This window comes from Diadema antillarum, unplaced genomic scaffold (genome assembly GCF_040938485.1).
Source record: "Diadema antillarum isolate AM-2024a unplaced genomic scaffold, OU_Dant_1.0 seq00000225_RagTag, whole genome shotgun sequence".
In the NCBI taxonomy this organism is placed as follows: domain Eukaryota; kingdom Metazoa; phylum Echinodermata; class Echinoidea; order Diadematoida; family Diadematidae; genus Diadema; species Diadema antillarum.
The window spans coordinates 602838-624871 of NW_027271277.1; the positions used below are offsets into that span (position 1 = coordinate 602838).

A 22034-nucleotide genomic window follows, 5' to 3' on the forward strand; every position below is an offset into this window, starting at 1 on the left:
CTGATCATGACAATACCATACAGCAAATTGTGTTGCAGGATTTGCTCAACAGTCTGTGCACATTTTAATTCAGAGGTCGCTGTCGTTATTAAACTGTGTTCATTGCATTTATTCATTTTTACGTCTGACATCTATGTCTTCTTTATTCTACTGAAGTGGAAGTTGTGTGTGAACATGTGTGTGTGTGTGTGTGTGTGTTGTGTGATATACCATATATATATAATGTATATATATATATATATATGGTATATATATATATATATGTGTGTGTGTGTGTATGTATATACGTCCCATGCCAAAGACCCTACCCTACTCTACACTTTTCTGGAAAGGAGGAACAGTTAGAGGAATAATGATGTCAAAGCTATGCACCGATTTCTCCTTCCTTTCTCATATCTCACAATATATATGTAACAAAGAATAAACCGGTAATGCAATATTTCGCCAATAGTTTATTGAGCAACTCATATATATATATATATACACACATATATATATATGTATATATATATTTATATACATATATATATATATATATACATATATACATATATATATATATATGTATATATGTAAAGATGTTTTTCTTGTAGATTTGATGGTTTTCATATTTAGGGAGATGAACTATTACTCAAGTACATGTATATCATATATGCATTATATGTGATATATATCATATATATATCACATAATATATGTGTATATAGTATATATATGTATGCATTTTTGTTTGGTTTTTTGTTTTTTGATGGGATTGTTCTCTCCGAAGGAATACCGGTGGTGAACACGCGGCAGCTCTATAAACATGGTAGAGATAATGTATGTTATAGGTAATTGAAATCATATTGAGTGTGCCCACATGATGCATGTGACTGTGTGTGTGTGTGTGTGTCTGTGTGTGTTGGTGTCTGTGTCTGTCTGTATGTGTATGTGTGTGTGTGTATGTGTGTGTGTGTCTGTGTCTGTGTCTGTGTCTGTATGTGTATGTGTGTGTGTGTCTGTGTGTGTGCGTGTAGGTGTTAAGGACAAGTCCACCTGCATAGACATGTGGATTGAGTGAATGCAGCAGTATCAATATAACACATCAGTATAAGAATGTGAGGAAAATCGGAAAATCTGTTTAAAAGTTATGAATTGTTTAAGTTTATGCTCAGTCACTGCTGGATGAGAAGACTGCTATACGGCTTGTGATGTCACATGTGTACAACGATATAAAGAAAATATAAAGAAATTTCAACATGTTTTAACTTTTCTAACATAATAAAAGAACACCTAACTTGCCTCTTTCAGAAGGCAGGGGGAATGATATTACCCTTAACATACGTCAGTGACAAGTCGAGGAAATGTGCACTTTTTTCAAAAAAATAAAATGTGAAATTCTCTTTATATTTTTGTTGTATAGTTCTACGCATGTGACATCATACGATGTAGTAGTCTTCTCATCCAGCAGTGACTGGGCAGATACGTTAAAAATTCATAACTTTTAAAAGGATTGTCCGATTTTCCCCAAACTTTAACTGATGTCTTCTACTAATATTGCTGCATTCACTCAATGCAAATGTATGTGAAGGTGAACTTGTCCTTTAAATCTTTCTTTTCATGTGTCTTATGGCGTCTAATAATCCAAAAACAAAACAAAACATGTAGTTCCGATTGCTGTTTCTATGAACAGAATGACTATCGAGAAAAATCAATGGCGATTTTCACTGGCGCTCAAAGACTCATTAACAAGCAGAGTTAATATAATTGGAACCGTCATGTTTACAAACAAGAAAACTTTGCAGTAAGGGGAAAATGTTAGAACAGTGACATGATTTAATAGCACAATTGGTGAAAGCATTATATCAACAGAAAAATGTAGACGCATTGTGTTTGAGTTATAAGTGATAAAGATATTAGATAAGCAGAAAAAGTCAATCAACTCTAATTAATACTGGTTGTCGGTTACAGAATGATTCATTGATTCCAAATTGGCAATCATGAGGATGACGTCACACTGTCCTGAAATGGACACCAGACGCCAATACGAATACAATGCACTCCCGATATAGCGAACACGGTTATAACGAGATTCCGGTTACAACGAAGTGAAAATTCAGGCCGCAACATGGTCCGCTCTATGTCTTTTATTGTTTATTTGTTCCGTTGAAATTTCGATATAACGAAAGAAAACTGGTAGTCCCGAACACTTCGTTATAACGGGAGGCCACTGTAAATTAGGTATGAACCTTCGCAAGGTGTACCGGAATTCGTTTGGTTTGCCAAAGATTTTGACACCGAGCAAGAAGTTGCTGCCGATCACTGCTCCATCACCGGAGCCTGAGAAACTCCATCGATGGTCATGCCATGGCTTAAGATGCCCTCACGAATGACCTGACTTCATAAATCAAAGCCGAATTTGAACATTTCCCTTATCTTGTGTCCGTCTTTGCTCAATTTTGGACAGTGTGACGCGTGCATATCAAATCAATTAAAGCATCCATAGCAGAAACACCGTGTTCAAACAATGTTATTGAGCAACATGATTTCAACCCACAAATAATTATACAATGTATTTTAAAGGAAACCTAGAAAAAAACAAATCAGATTACGAATCTGATACACATTACTGTGGATAAATATACACAGCAGAATTATAGATTCCAATCAATTCGATCACTTGTATTTGCCGTAGGAACAGAGACAAAAAATGTCACTAAATGTAAAATGTGTATACATAAAAATGAAGCTCAAATTTCCTTCAGCACGTGATCACAACAAATAAATGATAACAATGGATACCAATAATCTACGTTGAGAGAGGATTTTAGGCGCCAATAGCACAGCTATTGGCACACTTTCCTTTCTATATGATTCACAGTAGTTTGCATATTTACAGAAAGTGTTGTAGACATTGCATACAAGACAAAAACGTAATCGTGGAAAGTGGTAAAGAGAAGATAAAGTCTTAATCATGGTTTCTGCATAAGAAAACAATTAAAACATCTGCTATTTGAATAATACTTAGTTTAGTAAGGTTAGTATACTACAAATAGTTCGAAATTATAAACATCTTGCGTGTTTTATGATACAGGTACAACGATAATTATAGTGGTAATGATAACAATTCAATAATAGTATAGAAATGATGATGAAACGTTATGACGTAATAATGATAATGGAAATTCGCCCAGCATTGCCCTGCCTTTGTTACCTTTGTTCTGTTTTGATAAGAAGGTCTTGTCAATGTTTCATTATCATTTCATTTTATTTCATTTCCAACAACACAAGGCATTTACATAAACATGATAACGTAGTATCAATACAATGTGATGCCATAAGTGTGCTATTAATTTAGCTTTCTATGATACACAGACTAACAGTTGAGCCATGTTGAGCGTTGATGTCAGAACGTCTTTATCATATTCGTGAATGTCATGAATAATATTGTATACTGAAATGTCTAAAATAAAAGAAAGAATTCATGTTTTTTCTTATTATAAAATGAAGAATTTAAATGCAAAATCATATAATTTTCATTTTCAAAGTTTTTTTTTTTCGGCAAGGTCATCATCAAATTTGTAAAACAAACAAACAAACAAACCTCATCAGCGATACACATTAATCTCATGGAGGCTATATTTTTGCCGGCGTCGGTTTGCTTATTCGTCTGTTTATTTGCAATACAACTAATTAAAAATAAAAATAACGGATTTAGATGTTATTTATAGAAGAAGTTGATAGTGACACAGGGAACATATGAGTACCCTGTATTTTAGAAAGAAAAAGAAAGAAGGAACAATGGTAGTGATCAAATCATTGTCTGGAACCAGGAGCTGTATAGTTTGAATAATTCTTTCATCATTGGTAGGGTCATCATGAACGCTAGATGGCGCGCTTGCTTTTGCGATCTTCGGAACCATTGCGCTGTGGGCCAGCCAGCAGCCAACGACGGCTGGTCGGCCGAAGTGAGGGTACAATGTGTTGATATTCTGATAACCAAGGAATCTACATGTAATAATGCAGATGTTATGAATATACATATAGGACTGAAATGTAGGACGGAAATCAAAATATAGGTGGAAATGAGCTGCTTTGTAGGGGTATGCGCTCTCTGAGTGTTTTTCTATAGTGGTGTGAGGTCAGGCCCGAGCCTGTCATAATTATCGAGTATAGTACTCGAGTAAGTCACGTAGAGTGCGGTAATTTGATAAACAGCAATAATAAAAACACAATAAAATGTGTTTGATTATCCAATTTTAAATCTACGACGTCATCTACAGTGAAGGGACCTATGAAATACAAGAAACAAACAATCAAACAAGCACAAAATTCGACACACCACAGTCATTCGTACACAAGATCTTAACCCGTTGCTTCGGTACCGGTGTCCCACATTACTCGAATTCTCATTGCTTCAAAGCAGGGGGCACCCGGTTCCCGTAAACAACGAGTTAAGGACAATGATTATAGGTTTCGTTGCGACTGAATGAATCGTCGTATATAAATGGGAAATGAGCAAGCCCTACCAGGGGGGCTATTTAATTTGGGAGCTACCTAATTTGTATTTAGTGCATGACCAGACCAGCTCCTTTGAAAACAAGTCAAAGGGGACCAGATCATCGCAGGTTTTGAGATATTGCTCTACAGCCACGAGAGGCAATAAGGAATTACAGAACCCATCAAACTCCACAGTGCTGCTGTCATCCCTGCCCAAGCCGGGCCACTCAGGACTGAAGATGACAACACCTTCTTTCGGCACCAGTTCTACAAAGATGGCATGCAAACGATGTTACCACTGCTCTTTTATACATCTCTGTTATTGTTATCACCCCGGCATTTCTTGATTCAAAGATTGCATAATAGAATTTGAGTCAAAATTACCCATTGTTACAATATTATATGATTTAGGCCTATAGTCTTCAAAATATACCTAGCCAGTATCAGTATCAGTGTTACCAAAACGTAACGGAGGTGTTTTGTTCTAGTCATTTTTTAGTTATTATGTGGTAAAATAAGCCTTTATGTTTATGTCTTTATGCTTCCATTACAAATTGAGGATGATGAATGCCGTTTGTCGGAAGAATGATACGAGTAAGCATAAGCCCTTATCCCGAATCAAAGGGAAAGGATTATTCATCATCAGGTAATCTCCGCCTGAAGCTGATGAATTTTACCCCACTTTTCACACATAAACTTATGCTGGAAGTCTACCAACACCATGCCCTGACGAAGGATGTCGCAAACTTTCTCCTTTAATGTCACTATCATGCAGCTTACATCATGTACCTTCCTACAATACGCCTGACCACTTGTGTTTCTTAAAGCAACGTCATTTTTCTCGACAAAATGTTAGATATTAACGACGTTGTTAAAGATCTCAACTCTTCTAAATTGACAATATAACAAGAGTGAATCACCATGCAAGTCAATGACCGATGAAGCATAAACTTCGTGAAAACAGTCAAAAGGTGTTTTTTTTTAAACATACGAGTTATGAGAGGTAATCTATATTCGTACCATTGTCAATATGTCCATGAATTCTATAAAGGGGAGGCGCCTTTGATAAATTAAAATTTCTTTATATTTCTTTTGTTTCAACGCAAAAAAAAAGGGGGGGGGGGGGCTCTCGTGTGCCTAACCCCCGGCATGGATCCGCTCCTGTTTGACTGCCATCTCTGTTTATCAGTAGTCAGCTTGTCGAATAGAAGGGTCAACAAACTCATTCTGTCATTAAAGTATATTATGAAGTGAATGGACTGTGAGATGCTGTAGAGGCTTATGTGTAACCACAGCTGTCATTTTGCTTTTATCTTTTAATTTACTGCATTTTTGTAATTACGAATGATAATAAATATCATAACCCGTCGAGAACGGGCTTACAACACGTATTTCCCATGACCCTTGCCCGAGTATACCCGGGACTCGTCGTTCTCAACGGGTTAATGTTTGGATAATATCCCACCCACTATGTATACACGACTTAGCCCTTATCACTCTTCCGAAGCTATAATGCAAGACATTACAAAATCCTACTTTGAAGAATAAATCCTGGTGTCAGAATGATGAGCTATTTCAGCCTCAAGAGTGATGGTGTTGATATTTATCATTTTGTTTCGGAGATAATCTTTTGTCATACCATCAAAAGGGCAGAATTATCTGTTTTCTGTTAATTATTAAAACTCTTGGTGTGAAAACTGGAGACAAATGACACTTTTAAGTCCTCTCACTGAGTAAAATGTCGAGAAGATTACAGGACTTTTGTTGCATTTAAGGGGAAACCATGAAAGTGACTCTTCGAGTAATCCCTAAAAGCGAATTCTATATAGGCGTATATAATGCATGCTACCGCTTTCTTCTCTCTTCTTTCTTCTTTTTCTCCCTTTCTTTGTCTGTCTATATTTTTATCTCTTTTGCAAATGTAACTTATTACTGGCAGTCTTTTAATCAAGACTCAAAACACTTTTTTTTTTTGCATTTAACTGTGCACTATTGTCAAAGATATCAGAATACAGCGCAGAAGAATGATTATGTAAATGTACATAAATTTGCGCTTCGCAGAATGATATTATTATTATTATTATTATCATTATTATTATTATTATTGTTATCAAAAAATAAAAAATAAATGAATGAATTATAAATCATGAAAACATATCATCGACACCAAAACTATATATTAAGTATCTCATGAGGAAGTTATGGCAGTTAACCTCCCCCCCTCAAAAAAAAAAAACAACAACTAATTAAACTAAAGATAAACATTGGCCCTTCATACTCCATCAGTGTGTCCATTTTAATAAGAGAAATGACATCGCTTGCAACAACAGCTGTACATGTATTATTTACCATAATCAATCTCTCTCCCTGTTCATTATTTTTAGCGCATTTACCATTCATAGTCTTAAACGATGAAAAATGATGACTTTACTCTTATTGTGCTCCTATCAGTGTTTTTTAGTTTATTATAATTTTTGCGCTTTAAACAGACAAAATGTATATAAATAGTGCAGGATACAATAATAATCTGATATGTTAGTTCATAGAGACAATGATGCTATCGAGTGTGTTCATCGTACCTTACAGAAAGTTGTTGGCAGTGTTTTGAAGTGACAATCAAAATTCATGCATGGAATCAACATCTTTATTTAGATACGTTGGACCTGAGCATAATCATTGTGTATCTATCACAATATCTACCATGGCCTTTGTGAATGCACGGGGCAGTGAGAAGTTTCTGTAAATTTTGCTTCATCATCAGTCATGTACCCAAATGAAAACTAACAGAAGTATTCCTACAACCATTAAGAAGGTAAGCATTTGGTTGCTATCCAAAAATCTCGACCTCATTACGTTGTTGTTTTCCATAGATAATGTTTCTGGATGGTCCGTCATACATCAAACAACACGCATACGTTATAACACTACATCATTCAAAACAAGAATTGAAGATAGTATACCGCCCTCTAGAGAGAGAAAGAGGGAGGGAGCCAGCAACTGTTTCGTTATGCTCCGAGATTGAGCAGTTCTGAGTCTCCCGGGACAATCCCATGTGATAGCAAGTGTTTGAATAGGAAACTCAAACCGTACAAATCAAGTTACTTGCAGTATTAAGTAAAAAGAAGCTACATAAATCAATGACACTGTGAACAACTGTTGTGCTAGGAATGCAGAAGTTACATTATTTTTAAGTGGGCTCTGTGATTGGGGGGGGGGGGGAGGGCTTCAAAATTATAGTTGTATTTAAATGGTTTGTACACTGAAATTCTCGTGTGGCATTCTTTGTGTGGTGTGTGTGTGTGTGTGTGTGTGTGTGTGTGTGTGAAAGATAACCTGCTCGATTACAGCGTGTGAATGCGCAATAATAAGTATTTCCTTATGACATTATTAGAAGAAAAATGAAATAAGATAATGGAATTTTGCTTACAAAGTGAGAGAAGAGTTGTCGGCAAATTATCCACAATTTTATCATCACCCTCTTGTAATCACCTTTAGTTGGATAAAGCTATAGACCTACCTATCCATTGGTCAATCCTGTTCAAATTTTCATGGATCTCTTTATATAACCTCTTAAAATTTTCACAGGACACTAGTAACATGAAATGAGAACTTGATTTGCTAGTTTGTAGATATCAGCATTTGGTGAGAAATGTAAATGTGCTATTTTCAAATGACGATATTTCTGACAACAAATATTATGGTAGTCTCCACCTTTCAGATGCTTCCCAGGGATGCAAGCTGATATTCAAGAGAACGCATTTTAGGAGACGATAGCGTTCGTATATGATAAGACCTAATTGCCGTAAAGCTTCACTTTCGCATCAATAAAGCAATACTGTCATCACCGTTTTAAGATACTCATTACCTCAAATAGTACAGTCCTTGATATTTCGATACATGGATTTAGCTTGGTTGTCTATACGCATTTAAAACGATAACTTGATATAGTACTTTTTGGGAAAAAAAAGAATCAAGGCTAATCAGCTGCTAATTATCTTACGTGAACTCCAGTGTGTAGCGAAGACTTCTGACTTAACCCGTTCCATACGGGAACCTGGGGGGCATTTCATGAAGCACTTTTGTCCGACAACTTGTCGGACAAATTTGCTCTCAGCCAATCAGGTGCAAGGATTTCCGCAGCTTTTAACATTTTGTCAGACGAAATATCTGACAAAACGCTTCATGAAATGCCCCCCTGGTGGCCTGTGTATTAAGTCTATATAATGCAGATTTCAGAATTTAGTACGGAACGGGATGTATGGTACGTAGTTTGTTTCACTTTTGGTATGTCAATTTCTCGTGACCCACAGTCACGCCCCATGTCGTTTAGCCATCTTAGTTCGACAATCTATTGCATTACCCAACTTGACAATATTTTCCTGTTACAACCACGCTCCGATGGTGTCATCGAATAATAATTATGAATACAAAATTAACTCACTGGTGTACATGTCGTCTGAGACTTAATTTACGCTGCTGCTTTTCTGTGAATCGACTTTTAAAACATACCCTCGAAATTCCACCGGTTTACGTCTATTAATATCCCATGTCTCTATATTGTTATCGTTACGTAAGTCGATGTTTATGTCCATGTCGATGTCAATGTCCGTATGTATGTCCCTGTATTTGCTTCTGTCTGGTTTGTTTGTTCTTTTTCCATCTGAGAAGATGGCTGGATAGCCCACATTCAGCTACGCTAAGCTGGTCTTCCATGGGGTCCAGTTGGTTGTGAGGTGGGACCACTTCACCAGGTTAAACACCCTGCTCTTTGCGATGAATGAATGAAGCGGGATCTTTTATGTGCATGAGTTGTTACTCTCTCATACACGGGACCTCCATTTTATGTCCTATCCGAGGGACAGAGTGTTTCGCCTCTTGGCAGAGGGGACGGTATGATTACACACAACATTGCTCAGTCCAGACTCGGGTATCGAACCCGGGTCGCTTGGGTCGGAGGCAGACGCGCTACCGACTGAGCCAACTCACCGCCCTTCTTCGTCTTCGTCTGTCTAAATGTCTCTGTCCCTGTCTTTGTCTTCAATTACATTGGCTTTGTATCTCTATTACTATGATCTCGCATATTATGACATATGTATCATCATTTATGATAAGGACACACTCTTCACAAGTTCTTTGCTTCTGTAGAGCTGTGCTCCAAACATGTCCAATAGATCGCATTATCTGTACTCATGTAAGTATATTTGCTGGAATGAATGTCATTAGTGTATGATCTGAGCTGAACTACCATTAATTAGGCTGTTAATAGTTCTGCTTTGCCTAAAAAGATTACGTGCATTTAGGTGGGCCAGCACGTACTCTCGTTTCTGCAAAATCCTGTCATGAAGTCTATCCTATGTATTAACCTTGAACAAAAAATGCATTGTTGTGTTACGACAATGTCGTGTGAAGCAGACAGACGTATGTACACTTCTGATAAAAAGTTGCCCTTGCTTGATAAGAAGCTCCTGACTATTCATGGAAACAGCGTTAGTCACGTTTTTGTTGTAGCAGTAAGCCTATACTGCAGGTGACCCTATAAACTACACTATATGGAGATGAGACCTATAGTGTACAGTAACTTAACTTAACAGTAAAACTTCAAACATCTCCCAGTTATGACAAACATTGTTATCAACGACTTGTATTTACGGTGGTCTGTAAAGGATGCTGTGACGTCAGTTGAATGATATAGTTATCATTAATATTTGCTTACGTTTGTGAGTTTTCTTTTTTTCAGTTTATATACAAGTTTCTTTGGTCATATAGGTCTACCACTTCGTCATCGCCCGATATCTTTCGCTCTGTCAATATCGTTAAGAAAACGTATAGAAATAAAACCACTGAAATATATAAACAAAGTTAAATACGTGCAAACTTATACTTCATATAATAATGTGATCATGCGTGTCTAAGTATTGCTTCTTACATAATTATGTTAAGCTGCTAAGCTGTAAGCTTTGTTGTTCTGCTTCTACTTCAAAACATAGAACAAAATCAACTCTTCTTTGAAGGAACAAAGGGTTTTGTCGAATGATTTTAGGAAAACACAATTCGATTGAGACAGATAATAATCATATCACGGATCCTTTACTGAAGACGAATCCAATTCCGTCAAATGTCGAGCCTTAAAGGTACTGACAGTAACAGCGAGTGTCACGAGGATTACAAAGGTCAAAATAAGTCAGGGGGGCATTTCATGGGGCGTTATTGTCTGACAACTTGGTCGGACAAATTTGCTCTCAGCCAATCAGATGCATGGATTTCAGTAGCTTATAACAGTTTGTCAGAAAAATATCCGACCAAAACGCTTCATGAAATGCCCCCAGGTCACTTCTAGGATATCGAGAACGAATTGCCTAAGTTGAATTTGCATAACATGAAGAAATAATGATGGATATATCTCCCTGTTTATGACTATCATTAATGGGCGCTTTTATTGAATGTGTGTATATCTACATACGCGGACGGGCGCTTTTTTTCTACGCGCTCTGCAATGGATACTTACATTCATCTCAACGACGAGAAAACTCATTAATCTTGCCAGCCAGGCACGCTAATCCTCCACGAAGACGAAATGTCTTTCCCGGAAGTCAACTGGAAACAAATCTTCTATGAAAATTGTATGGCAAGCCAAAGTGAGACTTATTTGGCAGTATTCATCCGTGGTGGATTCATTTGACTGTCTCAGATAATCTTTGCAGACGAATGAACACAGGACACATCGTCTGCACAAATACGTGACAACGGAACTCAGCGACCGATAATTATTCCAGACAATCACAAATCTGGCAGCCGTTAAGTTTGTACATTACATGGTTGATTTGTAACTGTGGCAGATTTTGTCCCCTCTGCTTGTGAAAACTATTCAGCAGTGTTTAGCCAGGTGAAACAATATCTAGAATTAGTTGCAGAGAATTTTTCATACGTCATTTTCTAAACTCAAATGATCATATTGCAGTCATAAAGACATGAATGCCAATGTACAAACTATTTGCAATAATAATAACCATGCGTTAATCAGATTTGAATCTCCGATCTCTATTCCTATAAAGATCATAGGCTACGGTCACAACTCAGAGCGCCGACCGACCGATTTGTAGCCTGCTCGGTCGCCGCTTAAATTTGGGCACCGCCCAGCAGTTTTTGGAGATGTCGAGCAGGCTATAAAACCCCAGCGATGCCCGAGCGATGCCCTGTCGATTTCCCGTCGGTCACCGGTCGATTTTAGGTAAAAATTGCGAAATATGGGGATCTTCTCCGCGCAGAGACTAAGCAGTCACCGAGCGATGCCCCATTGGCAACTGGACGATCTCCCACCGGCCAATGGCCGATTTTTACGAAATTGCCCATCGACCGACGGTTGATCGATAGGTCATTATTATATCGGTGTCCCGTAGGCGTTATACCGGCGGCTGCCCGCCGGTCTCTGCCGGAAATTTCTCACGAGCTACCTGGGTTTATTAATGTACCTATGTGATTTGTGATGTGATGATTAATTAATTAATTAATTGATTAATTAAGACAAAACTCGAGGCATAAGATTTAAGAGTTAAATTGCACACCACCAAATCTCAACTATGTGAAGCCACAGATAACTAGAAATTAGGAAATCAAACAAAAGGTAGGAAAACTCAAGATGGAACAAGAATAGAGTAGAATTTTCCAAAATATCTTTGCCTTCTTCTATATTTTACAGTATTTTTCTATTCCTAACTAATTTCATATTTTCATTTCCCCATTTCTTGTCATTCATTACTTCTTCATTCAATAGGCTTTTAATAAATGATAAAATAAACAAACTATAAATTACTTAAGTCTACATATCGACACTAAAGCTTTTATCTCTTTTGCCCCAAAGTGGGTTGTTCCTGTCTTCCATGTCCCTCATGTTGGTAGCCGAGATGTTGAGATGTTGTCATGTTGGTGGGGTTTCCTTGCCTCTATTCCTCCCCTGCTTCCTCCACATTGCCCTGGGTTCTCTTTCCCATCTATTCCCCGGTTTCCTACAGTGTTTTTGTCACTTTATCTTTATTATTTTTGTTTCCTAAATCGCTCAGCGGCGACCGCTCGATTAGGTCGGTACCTCGGCGGTTGCCGCTCGGACACCGAGCGTATTTTGGGCAGCGAGTGAAAACTGGTTGGTCCCCGCTGACATTTTAACTCCGCGTTAAAACTTCAGCGGCGACCGACCGATGCCCTAAAAATCAGTGGTGCCTGATCGGTCACCGGTCGGCGTCCGACCGAAATTGGCTAAAAACTCGCCGACCGGTCGCCGCGCAGGCTGATTTTGGGGGTTATGACCGTAGCCTAAATCAAGTTCATGGCGCTATTTACAGTCACTACTGTTACAACCTAAAATATAACTCAAAGCTGATTGGTTGTTGACCAGTACCAGAACATGGACACCGAAATAGACCGCCTCATTAACATATTCAAATGCTATGCATACTTTTCTGACATACAACGTGACTTCTGTTAACCAGAAGGCTTCTGCGAAGCTTGTCCGACGTAGCAACAATATACAGCATATGCATACTGAGTTTCACATATTAAAATGCATTGAAGAAGTATACTCGATGGATCGAATAGTTAGTTATTCAGTTCTAAGAAGAAAATCACTCGTGCATTAATTGAAACATCACTACACCAAGACAAAGTCGTTGTAAACTACATAAAATGGGTGACTCTTCTGGACTGGAGAAAGAATCTCATTACAACTCCTTAAAAAAAAAAACACACACACACACAAAATCCCACAAAAACTAAGGGAGTATACGCTAGAAGTTAACCCTGGGAACTGTACACAAAATTCATTACTTAGGTATAGAGTAAAAGGATACATCCACAGGTTGCACACTCATTCCCGTGAACAGGCACACACACACACGCACACACACGCACACACATACACATCTTCAAGAAACAAATCTAAGTAGTGCAATGAAAGTGCAAAGTAAAAGCTGATACCACAAACAGCTATAGTGTTGCCTATTATTCTTTCTAACGTACAAAATTACCCATAATTCTGTTCAGACTTCTCTGTCGAAATTTCGATACAGGAAAGTATGCAAAAGAAGTTGCTTCACCCTGCTCAAATCTCGTGTGTTTACGAATAAAACGTGAATTTGCATATCCTTGAGGAAACATCTACCTGCAAAACAGAATCTAATCAGCCAATGAACGTTTGTATTAAACGTATCACGTGCAAAATTATGTTTAATGTTTGTGCGTAATGGGAATCTGCAAACTGGCATGGGATTTTTGCTTATCATAGCTGCTTGTCAAGTTGAACGTCATCACAACGCACCATAAGGTTGGTAGCGTGCAAGTGCCTGTCGGCAAAAGTGCTGCTAGTGCTCTCTCCTTATCCATGGTAAGTTAAGTTGCCATGACAGCAAGATTCAGGTGACGCCATCTGCTCTACCCGATCTATCTTCTGATGGATGGTTGGCCTAGAGATGGTCTTCCACGCTCTTGAGCATTGCCGTGTTGGTTCGCGATGATTCTCTCGACGTCGACTCGTTGGTCCGTCGACTGAGGAACTTTCCAATCCCTCGCATCCTGAGCGACTCCTTGTCTCGGGTCAGCCGGCCGCAGCAGCACACGGTCAGGATGAAGAGACGGTAACCTTCCCGGAAGTGCTTGTTGGTGGCGCAGTAGAGAAGCCAGTTGATGCTCGAGTTGGTGTGCGAGAGGCTGGCGGCCAGGATGAAGACGAGCGGTGAGAAGGAATTGTCGCGGTCGATGACCACGATGAGAGAGAAGGGTGCCCACATGATGCAGAAGAAGACGACGAGCATGAGGATGGTTCGCAGTAGACGTCGGTCCGTGGTTCGAATCTTCGAGTGAGTCTTCGCCTTACAATTGCCTTCCCCTGACCAGGGTCAAACGAAAAAAAAAAGAACATAAAAAGAGATACCAACCTCCACTTCAAATATTTCAATTACGTCTTCGTAGAAGTCGTTGTAAAACCAAGTGCCATCGTTTGCCTTGTCATAAACCATGGGCACTTGTGCATGGCGTCATCACGACATGTCTGCTGGGCATTTTCCTATAATATTATAATATTTCATTTACATCTCACAGTGCTTTATAATTACCGTATTGGTGACAACAAATAAATTGAACTGGAAATTGTTCTAAAACACAGAACTTTCATTCAAATTCATGAAATTCTTCCGTCGAGATGTTTTCATTGCAACCTAGGCCTACAACCTCCTGATCTCCGAACAGGCGTCATAATTATGTATCATCGAGTATGTACGCCCATGATTGCTTTTATCATGGCTACTACTAAGACACGGATCAATTCAGTGCTTATTTACGTCGATGTAGGGCAATTTGTCAATCAGTTGCAACAGAACTTTCAATTATGATTATTATTTTTAGCCAAAATGAACCACAACTTGTTTAGTGGAGAGTTGCCGTTCTTGGATACTGGTTTCATTGTTTTAACCTTTATTTTTCAATGGATAGGTATATAAAAAGTGAAAAGAAAGCAACAAAAATAATTACCTGTCCTTATCCTATGCAGCTCCTTCGATACGGACTGTGCATAGGTGTAGATCTTGAAGTAGCTGAACACAATGAACACCATTGGGAGACAGAAGGCGAAGATGAAGAGGAAAATGTTGTAGTTATACGATTCGCGGTAGTCGAAGGTGCAGACGAGGAGCACGGGGTCGAACTGGTGGTCGCCCATGCCGAAGAAGTTGGGAATGTCAGCCAGAAAGCAGATAGACCAGATCAGGGCTAGATGGAACACCATCGTGCGGGGAGTGTAGATCCGGTTGTAAAGGTTCCGGTGACAAATCGCCACGTAACGGTTGATACCAATGCTTGCTATGCTCCATAGCGACCCACAGCAGCTAGGAGAGGGAAAAAGAAGACACGCAATAATGTCAGCCGTTAAAGCCTTTAGTTCGACAACCTTTAATTGAACGAATGATGAGAAAGTTGAGTTAGATTTTTCTCACATGAGTGCCAAATTTAGCACTATGATATCGTCCCCCGAATGTTCTTTGGAATCGCAAGAACCACTCGATGTAGCATTGTCAGTAATGATGATGTTATAACTCGTTATGACACGTTGAAAAAGACAACTACTGCAAAAACTTATGTGCGGACATGTCGAAGCGTCTCTGTAGATCGTGTTGATACGAGTAGCCGAGTCACACCTACTCACTATACGTATACATTTCAACACGCGCAGAATTTCAGCTTCTCAGCTCTTTCATTAACTTTCGATACCTTTCGGCTATTCTCGGCAGCTCGTGTCAAAGAATCGATCTTCATTCGCTACCGGGGTACATTCGAAAATTATGCGCTCATCGGAAACACTGATTTCTACCCTCTCCGGGTAGAGATCAGATATACCGATGAGCGTACCGATCAGTGATCGGGAACGGTCAGGTCCAGTCGAGATTCTTCGGCTGCGTGTGTGCAGCACATAAAGCTTTACACGATTTGTCTTGAGGATTTCCGAATATATCCGAGTCGGGGCAACTTCCCATTGCATGGTCTCCCAACCCTATCAGATCTTTAATTTTAGTGGCAGAGACTCAATATCTCACTTGAACATCACCCTGGAAAACCCTGAACCCATCTCAGTGAGGATAGAATGGTTTACCTGAGGTCGCTACCGCTGTCAGTGAACTAGAACCAGAAACACGAAGATCAAGAGCAAAGAGTGTATATATAGAAGCGCTAGCATCTATACTCTTCGATCAAGAGTCAGTTATCTATTTCTCTGAGTTACAACAGCGCCCTCATTTCAAGTGTGGTACGACACAAATATTATTTATGTGATGGCGGAGAGGAGGAGCAGATGGATGGAAGAGAAGGAGTGAAAGATGTAAAGGAACAGACAGAGATTAGAAACAGAGAAAGAAAAAGGAAAGAAGAAATGAAGATAGACAGATGCACAAACAGCTATCCAACTAGCTAGGCTGATCACTGTATTCCCTATCGAAAACAGTTGGGCATTATTGTTGATTATAAAATGGGTTCAAGAATGTAGCCAATTGGAAGCGCTGAAATGAGTCACGTGTGCGTGCATTATTTTCTTCAGGTAAGCACTAAGAAGAGTCTCTCTTCCACCTCCCTGGCCTGACGTACGTCACAATGTTTTACACTAGCAGTGCGCACTCAATCAGTTGTTACAAGTGCGTCACGCGCTACTATACGCGCTGTCAATCCTGTAAACAACTTCTAGTTCGGGCCGGCCGGCCGCGGGCTGCCACAACACAGCCGGCGGCCTTTCTTGTGCATAACAGTACGTGGCGTACGTATACTCTAATACGTACGTACAGTACTAGGTGAGTGTGCGGGATTTCCAAGTGCGACGTGCATAAATGTTTGGGACGAACATCTTCGGACATCTTGACTTTTGAGCGAGTGCTACATGTAGCTGACTGGTAATTGACCCACAAAGGTACGTGAATAATGCTGTTAGTTTTCGACCCATTTTATAAAACTAATGACGCACAGGATTATTTCGTGGCGTTAGTGAAGGTGCGGCTCACTCTCGAGTATTGACAACGGTTGCAAACATGCACTCGGCTGCGCCTCGTGCATGTCGCACCATTGTCAATACTCTCGAGCGCGCCGCACCTTCACTAACACACTCTATCCTGTGCATCATTAGTATAATAGCGTGGGATATGTCAAACTCATTATTTAGTCTCCATCCTGCCGCAGACAAATCCCTCGAATGTCTCCACATGAAATTCTATCTTCACAGAAAAAAAAAAGTTTATTTGTTTATTTGTTTCCATGTTACATTTTCCATTGGACAAAATGACTGGATAGCCCATACTCAGCTGTACTAGTTGGTCTTAGATAAGGTCCAGTTGTTTGTAGTTCGGGCGGGCCACTTAACCAGGTTATGCACCCTGTTCTTTGCGATGAATGAATGAAGCGGGATCTTTTACGTGCATGAGTTGTGACTCTCTCACACACGAGACCTCCATTTTATGTCCTATCCGAGAGACAAAGTGTTTTGTCTCATACTACATGTCTGTCTGGACGGTATGATTACACACAACATTGCTCAGCAAGACTTACTGAGTTTGTCACTGCGAGAAAGCCTTGAAGACACTTTACTTGATATTCAGGGACACAATCTTGTTACAAAAAATTATTAGATTCAGATTAAAATTCTTAATTGATGCATGGACGTAAAAAAGTCATTTACACAGTGGCAGTCTACATACTGATGGCAACTGTTAAACCATGAAAGATAGTTAATCAGCAGGGTTGTGAAATGAAAACTATGCTAAATATAGATATTTACCTAAGGTTTAAGCCATGGTATACGGTTAGCGCAAAAAAAAAAAAAAATCTGGTAATAGTCATGATAGTTTTGATAAACTTTTTGTCTTTGTCCATGAGGGGGGGGGGGGGGATACAACATGGTCGTTTGTACTCCTGCAGAGAACTGTCCACGTAAAAATGGATAGGGAGATACGTCTTGTCCTCTGTTTGTTTTAAAGTGCGCCAAGATTAAGCCCCATGGGTGAAACACGTACCACGTTCATTTATTGTGCTGCTTGGGGGCTTCATCGAGTCTTGATGTAAATTGACCCGTCAAAGGGAATATGGATTTTAATTCTCGTCCGGTATAACAGTATACGTCCCACAAGCAGCGAATTACGTGAAGTCAGGAGTTTCATTCGACTTGGACTGATGCGAGAAAACAAAACGATGCATAGGACAAATAGAGGTAGATGAGGTGTGAGGTCACATTGGTGATTACCCGTGGTAACTGACAAGTCTATATACTCTCTCTGTAATTTCAGTCATAATGCTAAGGGACTCGTTTCGCCAGTAATGACAGTTAAGGATTGATGTGCGTGTGCCTAATTTGATCCTAACCTTTCACCTCGCATTTTCTGCCAAACTAACTAAATACATGGCAACTTATAGGTTATTTGAAAGAAAATCTATGATACAAAATAGAAGCAGTATATAATTTGAATGAGAAGCAGAAGAAGATGAAAGCGAGCAGATTACATGTATTCATATTGCATTTCATTGTAGCAGTTTCGCTTTATTGTATTCTTCAGATTCCCAAAATTCTCTTCTCTGAGTTGCACATTACCAGTGCTACAGGGCGTCACAATGAAACTGTTTTGCAATCAATTTTGCATTTCTAAATTTTTACGGAAAAATACAATTTGGTCAAAGAAGTAATACATGTACGAGATAAAGTACATAGTTTTAGTGAAACGGTATTGATAGTTTACACATGACTGTTCAAAAACAAAGTATCAAATAGCAAACAAAGTATACAAATATAATGTGGAAATTATTTTAACCACTAATTTGCCTTTTCCTTGTTTTACTTCCTCAACAGTGTTTTCACTAAAGTCTTTTTTTTTCTCACATAATATGTTTTGATTTTCACGCGTACACTTCGATTTATATACCAAACAGCTGCCAAACCAGATATTTCTCTCTCTCTCTCTCTCTCTCTCTCTCTCTTTTTTTTTTTTTGGGGGGGGGGGGGTAAATAAATTGGTAGTGATAACCCTTTCCACAAGGTCAGGGACAATGATTAAAATTATATTCTTACGAAAACCAAGGCAGAATCATGATTTGATTTAACTTTTCAATTTTAACTGATGGTAATGTTCTGAGAGAATACGGAGCAATCATGTGTTGAACATCACCAGTCTGAGAAATCTTTTAAACCATTTAGGGGACTCTGACTTGAACATGTTGAAGATGACTGTAGTATAGGGGATAAAGTCAAAGAGGCAAAACATTAACGCTCCATTAATACTAATCTAAATATAAGAAGTTATGAAATTTTTGATTATCTGCGAAAGCAAAATAGTTATAATTGCAATTTGGTATATGTCATCTCCTCCTAACCCTCTCGTATGGCTTGTATATGAATATGTTACAGTTACTTTGGTTAGTATTTCAGGAACTACAGCCTCTCCTGTTCCCCGTCATCGTTGCAATGTGATCTGAATTCACGTCACGAGGACACATGTTGCAATATACACAACCAGGAAACCCTTTGTAAGTACAGTCATTAACAAAGTCTTAAAAAAAACATTTCTCTCATTAATGTTAATGAGAGAAATGTTAAGGACAGAAACCCGAGATTATGGTTAAATATTTTGAGTTGTATTATGTTGACATTGAGACAATGAAATACTCCATGGAGGGCTACAAAAATTTTGAAAAAAAAGTCTGATTTGTACATGATTATGATATAGCTCCAAACTAGTCAACACTGTTACTATCCCTTCTCTTCTCTCAACTTCCCCCAAGCATTATATTTTCCTTTTACATCCCCTCACATTCTTCTCTGTCATGTTACATTCCCTTTGTGTCCTCCTCGGCTTAAAGGTCCTGTTTACGTTTGGAAGCAGTGATTTAAAAAAATGTTCAAGATATCACTTTTGATGCATATGCGTATAGGTCAATTGTATCACAAAACATCCTACCATATAACATTTTTGCAATAAAGCCTATAATATAAGGAGATATCACTGTTTTTCTCATTAAACCATAACTGTAGACGGTTTAGTCTGGAAACATATTTATTATAACTATTGTTCATATTTTGTATATTTAACAATACTTAACATCGATTGATGGTTCAAATTTTTACATTGGTTGTTTCTATCCGTAGCTCACTTTTTAGAACTATTTTGAAGCACTAATGCTGGGTTATTGTTTTATCTGCAAAAGGTAAATTATACCATCCCTAGAAGCCGTAACCCCAGTCAAGTAAACTGCTTATTGATGACGGTCTTGTACCTGCACCTTATGCAGGATACGGTGAATTAATGTTAGTGTACACACAAATATATATTTCTTTTAAGTATTCTTATATTTCGACGAACGTTGCAGATTTGCCGTGATAATTTAAATAAAACAAATTGAAAATGAATCATTCTCTGATTTTAAAATTATTCCGGAGAGAAGATATATTATTTGGATTCTTTCTTAAGGATTATGGACATTTCTAAAAACTTTTGAGTGATGTAATTTACCCTTTCAGTATTCCAGGAATACATGAAAAACAGGAAGGTGTCTTCTTTGGAGTATCAGATCTTAAACAACAACGGCATATGTTTTTGTCCATGAATAAAGTGACAAATAAAGCCATTGCAACGACTCGTTGCATCAAATTCAATTTTTGCGTTTGATCACGAGACTTTTGAAAGCCCCTTGCAAATCCCGTTAAGAACCCTTTCCATATTTTCTCCCATTAGTGAATTTTGTACTGGGGGCTGATTTATCAAGACGCATATCATCCGCCTATACTTGCTGTGAGGGAATTATCCCTCCTGTCCTGAATCTGCTTCAGAGAAGGAAATTATTATTGTGATTCTGTCTACTCAGACTAAAGGTTATAGGAATGGGTATTTAAAGTCTTAGCTAGGCAAAAAGCTACACAAAATGGGAGGCAAGACCAGGGAGATGGCACCTCCCTGGCAAGACAAACATTTATTCATAACGTGACATCAGATTTTTTTTTTTTGATTATGAATAAAAACATTGCCTGCGAATCACGGCGAAATGAAGGCACTGATCGACAGGGTTTGCTAAAATCTGGAATTGATGATGGTTGGGTGACTTCATTTTCCATGCTTTGTTCGGATTTATATGCTTAGCAAGGATTGCTCATACATGAGTACTTTCTAAATGCGCTCTTTGCAAATGTGACCGTAAAAGATAAATCTGTTATTGTAAGAGTGGCTGTCATTATGCTTTAGAAATATGGATTGTTTTCTTGATCAGGGGGAATATAGCCTCTGGAAATAGGAGTAATCAACGGGGAGTGTTGTCGCACGCCGTGATGGGGCAATAGATTTGGTGCCCATAAAGTATACGCGCAATGATGTGATTTAAGCCTTTGTTGACCACTTGCGTAGAGTTCTGTCTAAAGCTTTCCCACTTCCTTGATATTGTGTTGCTTTGTTTTGTTTTGTTTCTTAACAGGGTTGTACTTACTGCGTTGAATCTGACTTTCAATCTGACCCATACAGTTCCAAAATGATGATGTCACATAAAGTCTTTTCTTATAGCTTGGGATGGAACCGAGCAGGCCCGAGTATAAACACTCGGGCCAGATGAGGTTGTTGAAGACTATAGTTTCCATAGCGATAAATGACCATGACATCACACCTGGGAACTCTATGAACCATTTGAATGATTGGGTGTATGACTACTGGTAGCTGGCATGTGGAATACGTTGTATCAGAAATAATGCTGGGAGGTGTTCCTCGAAATGGAGACTGTGGGGGCGTTTATGCTGAAAAAAAAAATCAATTCATTAAAAACAGGATGAACTGTGTTTGTGTGTTCGTTCTATTTTCTCATGCTCTCGATTCTGATCGCCAGTAAGTCTTTTTTTTTTTCTAAAAAGAGAATAATATATGAAATATACGAAATCTAAGGATGATTAAAGTAGAAGGGTAAAGATGTGCCATGAAAGATTTTAATCAGTTGTCTCCCTTTGTGAAAATGTATTTGTAAGATTGCAACTGCTTATTTGTATTATAACAGACATGTCGGGAAAAGGAAGTAGT

General features: G+C 38.6%; 1 protein-coding gene across 1 annotated transcript in view; it reads right to left on the reverse strand.

Moving 5' to 3' along the window:
• Positions 1-13931: 13931 nt before the first annotated feature.
• The window catches only part of LOC139729206 (melatonin receptor type 1A-like), a 43335-nt gene continuing 35232 nt past the window's right edge, over positions 13932-22034 (reverse strand). The window contains exons 2-3 of the mRNA XM_071640134.1: positions 14995-15347; positions 13932-14353 (exon numbers count right to left, since the gene is read on the reverse strand). Of these exons, the coding sequence (XP_071496235.1) occupies positions 13932-14353; positions 14995-15347 (775 nt within the window). The remainder of the gene's footprint in view (positions 14354-14994; positions 15348-22034) is intronic.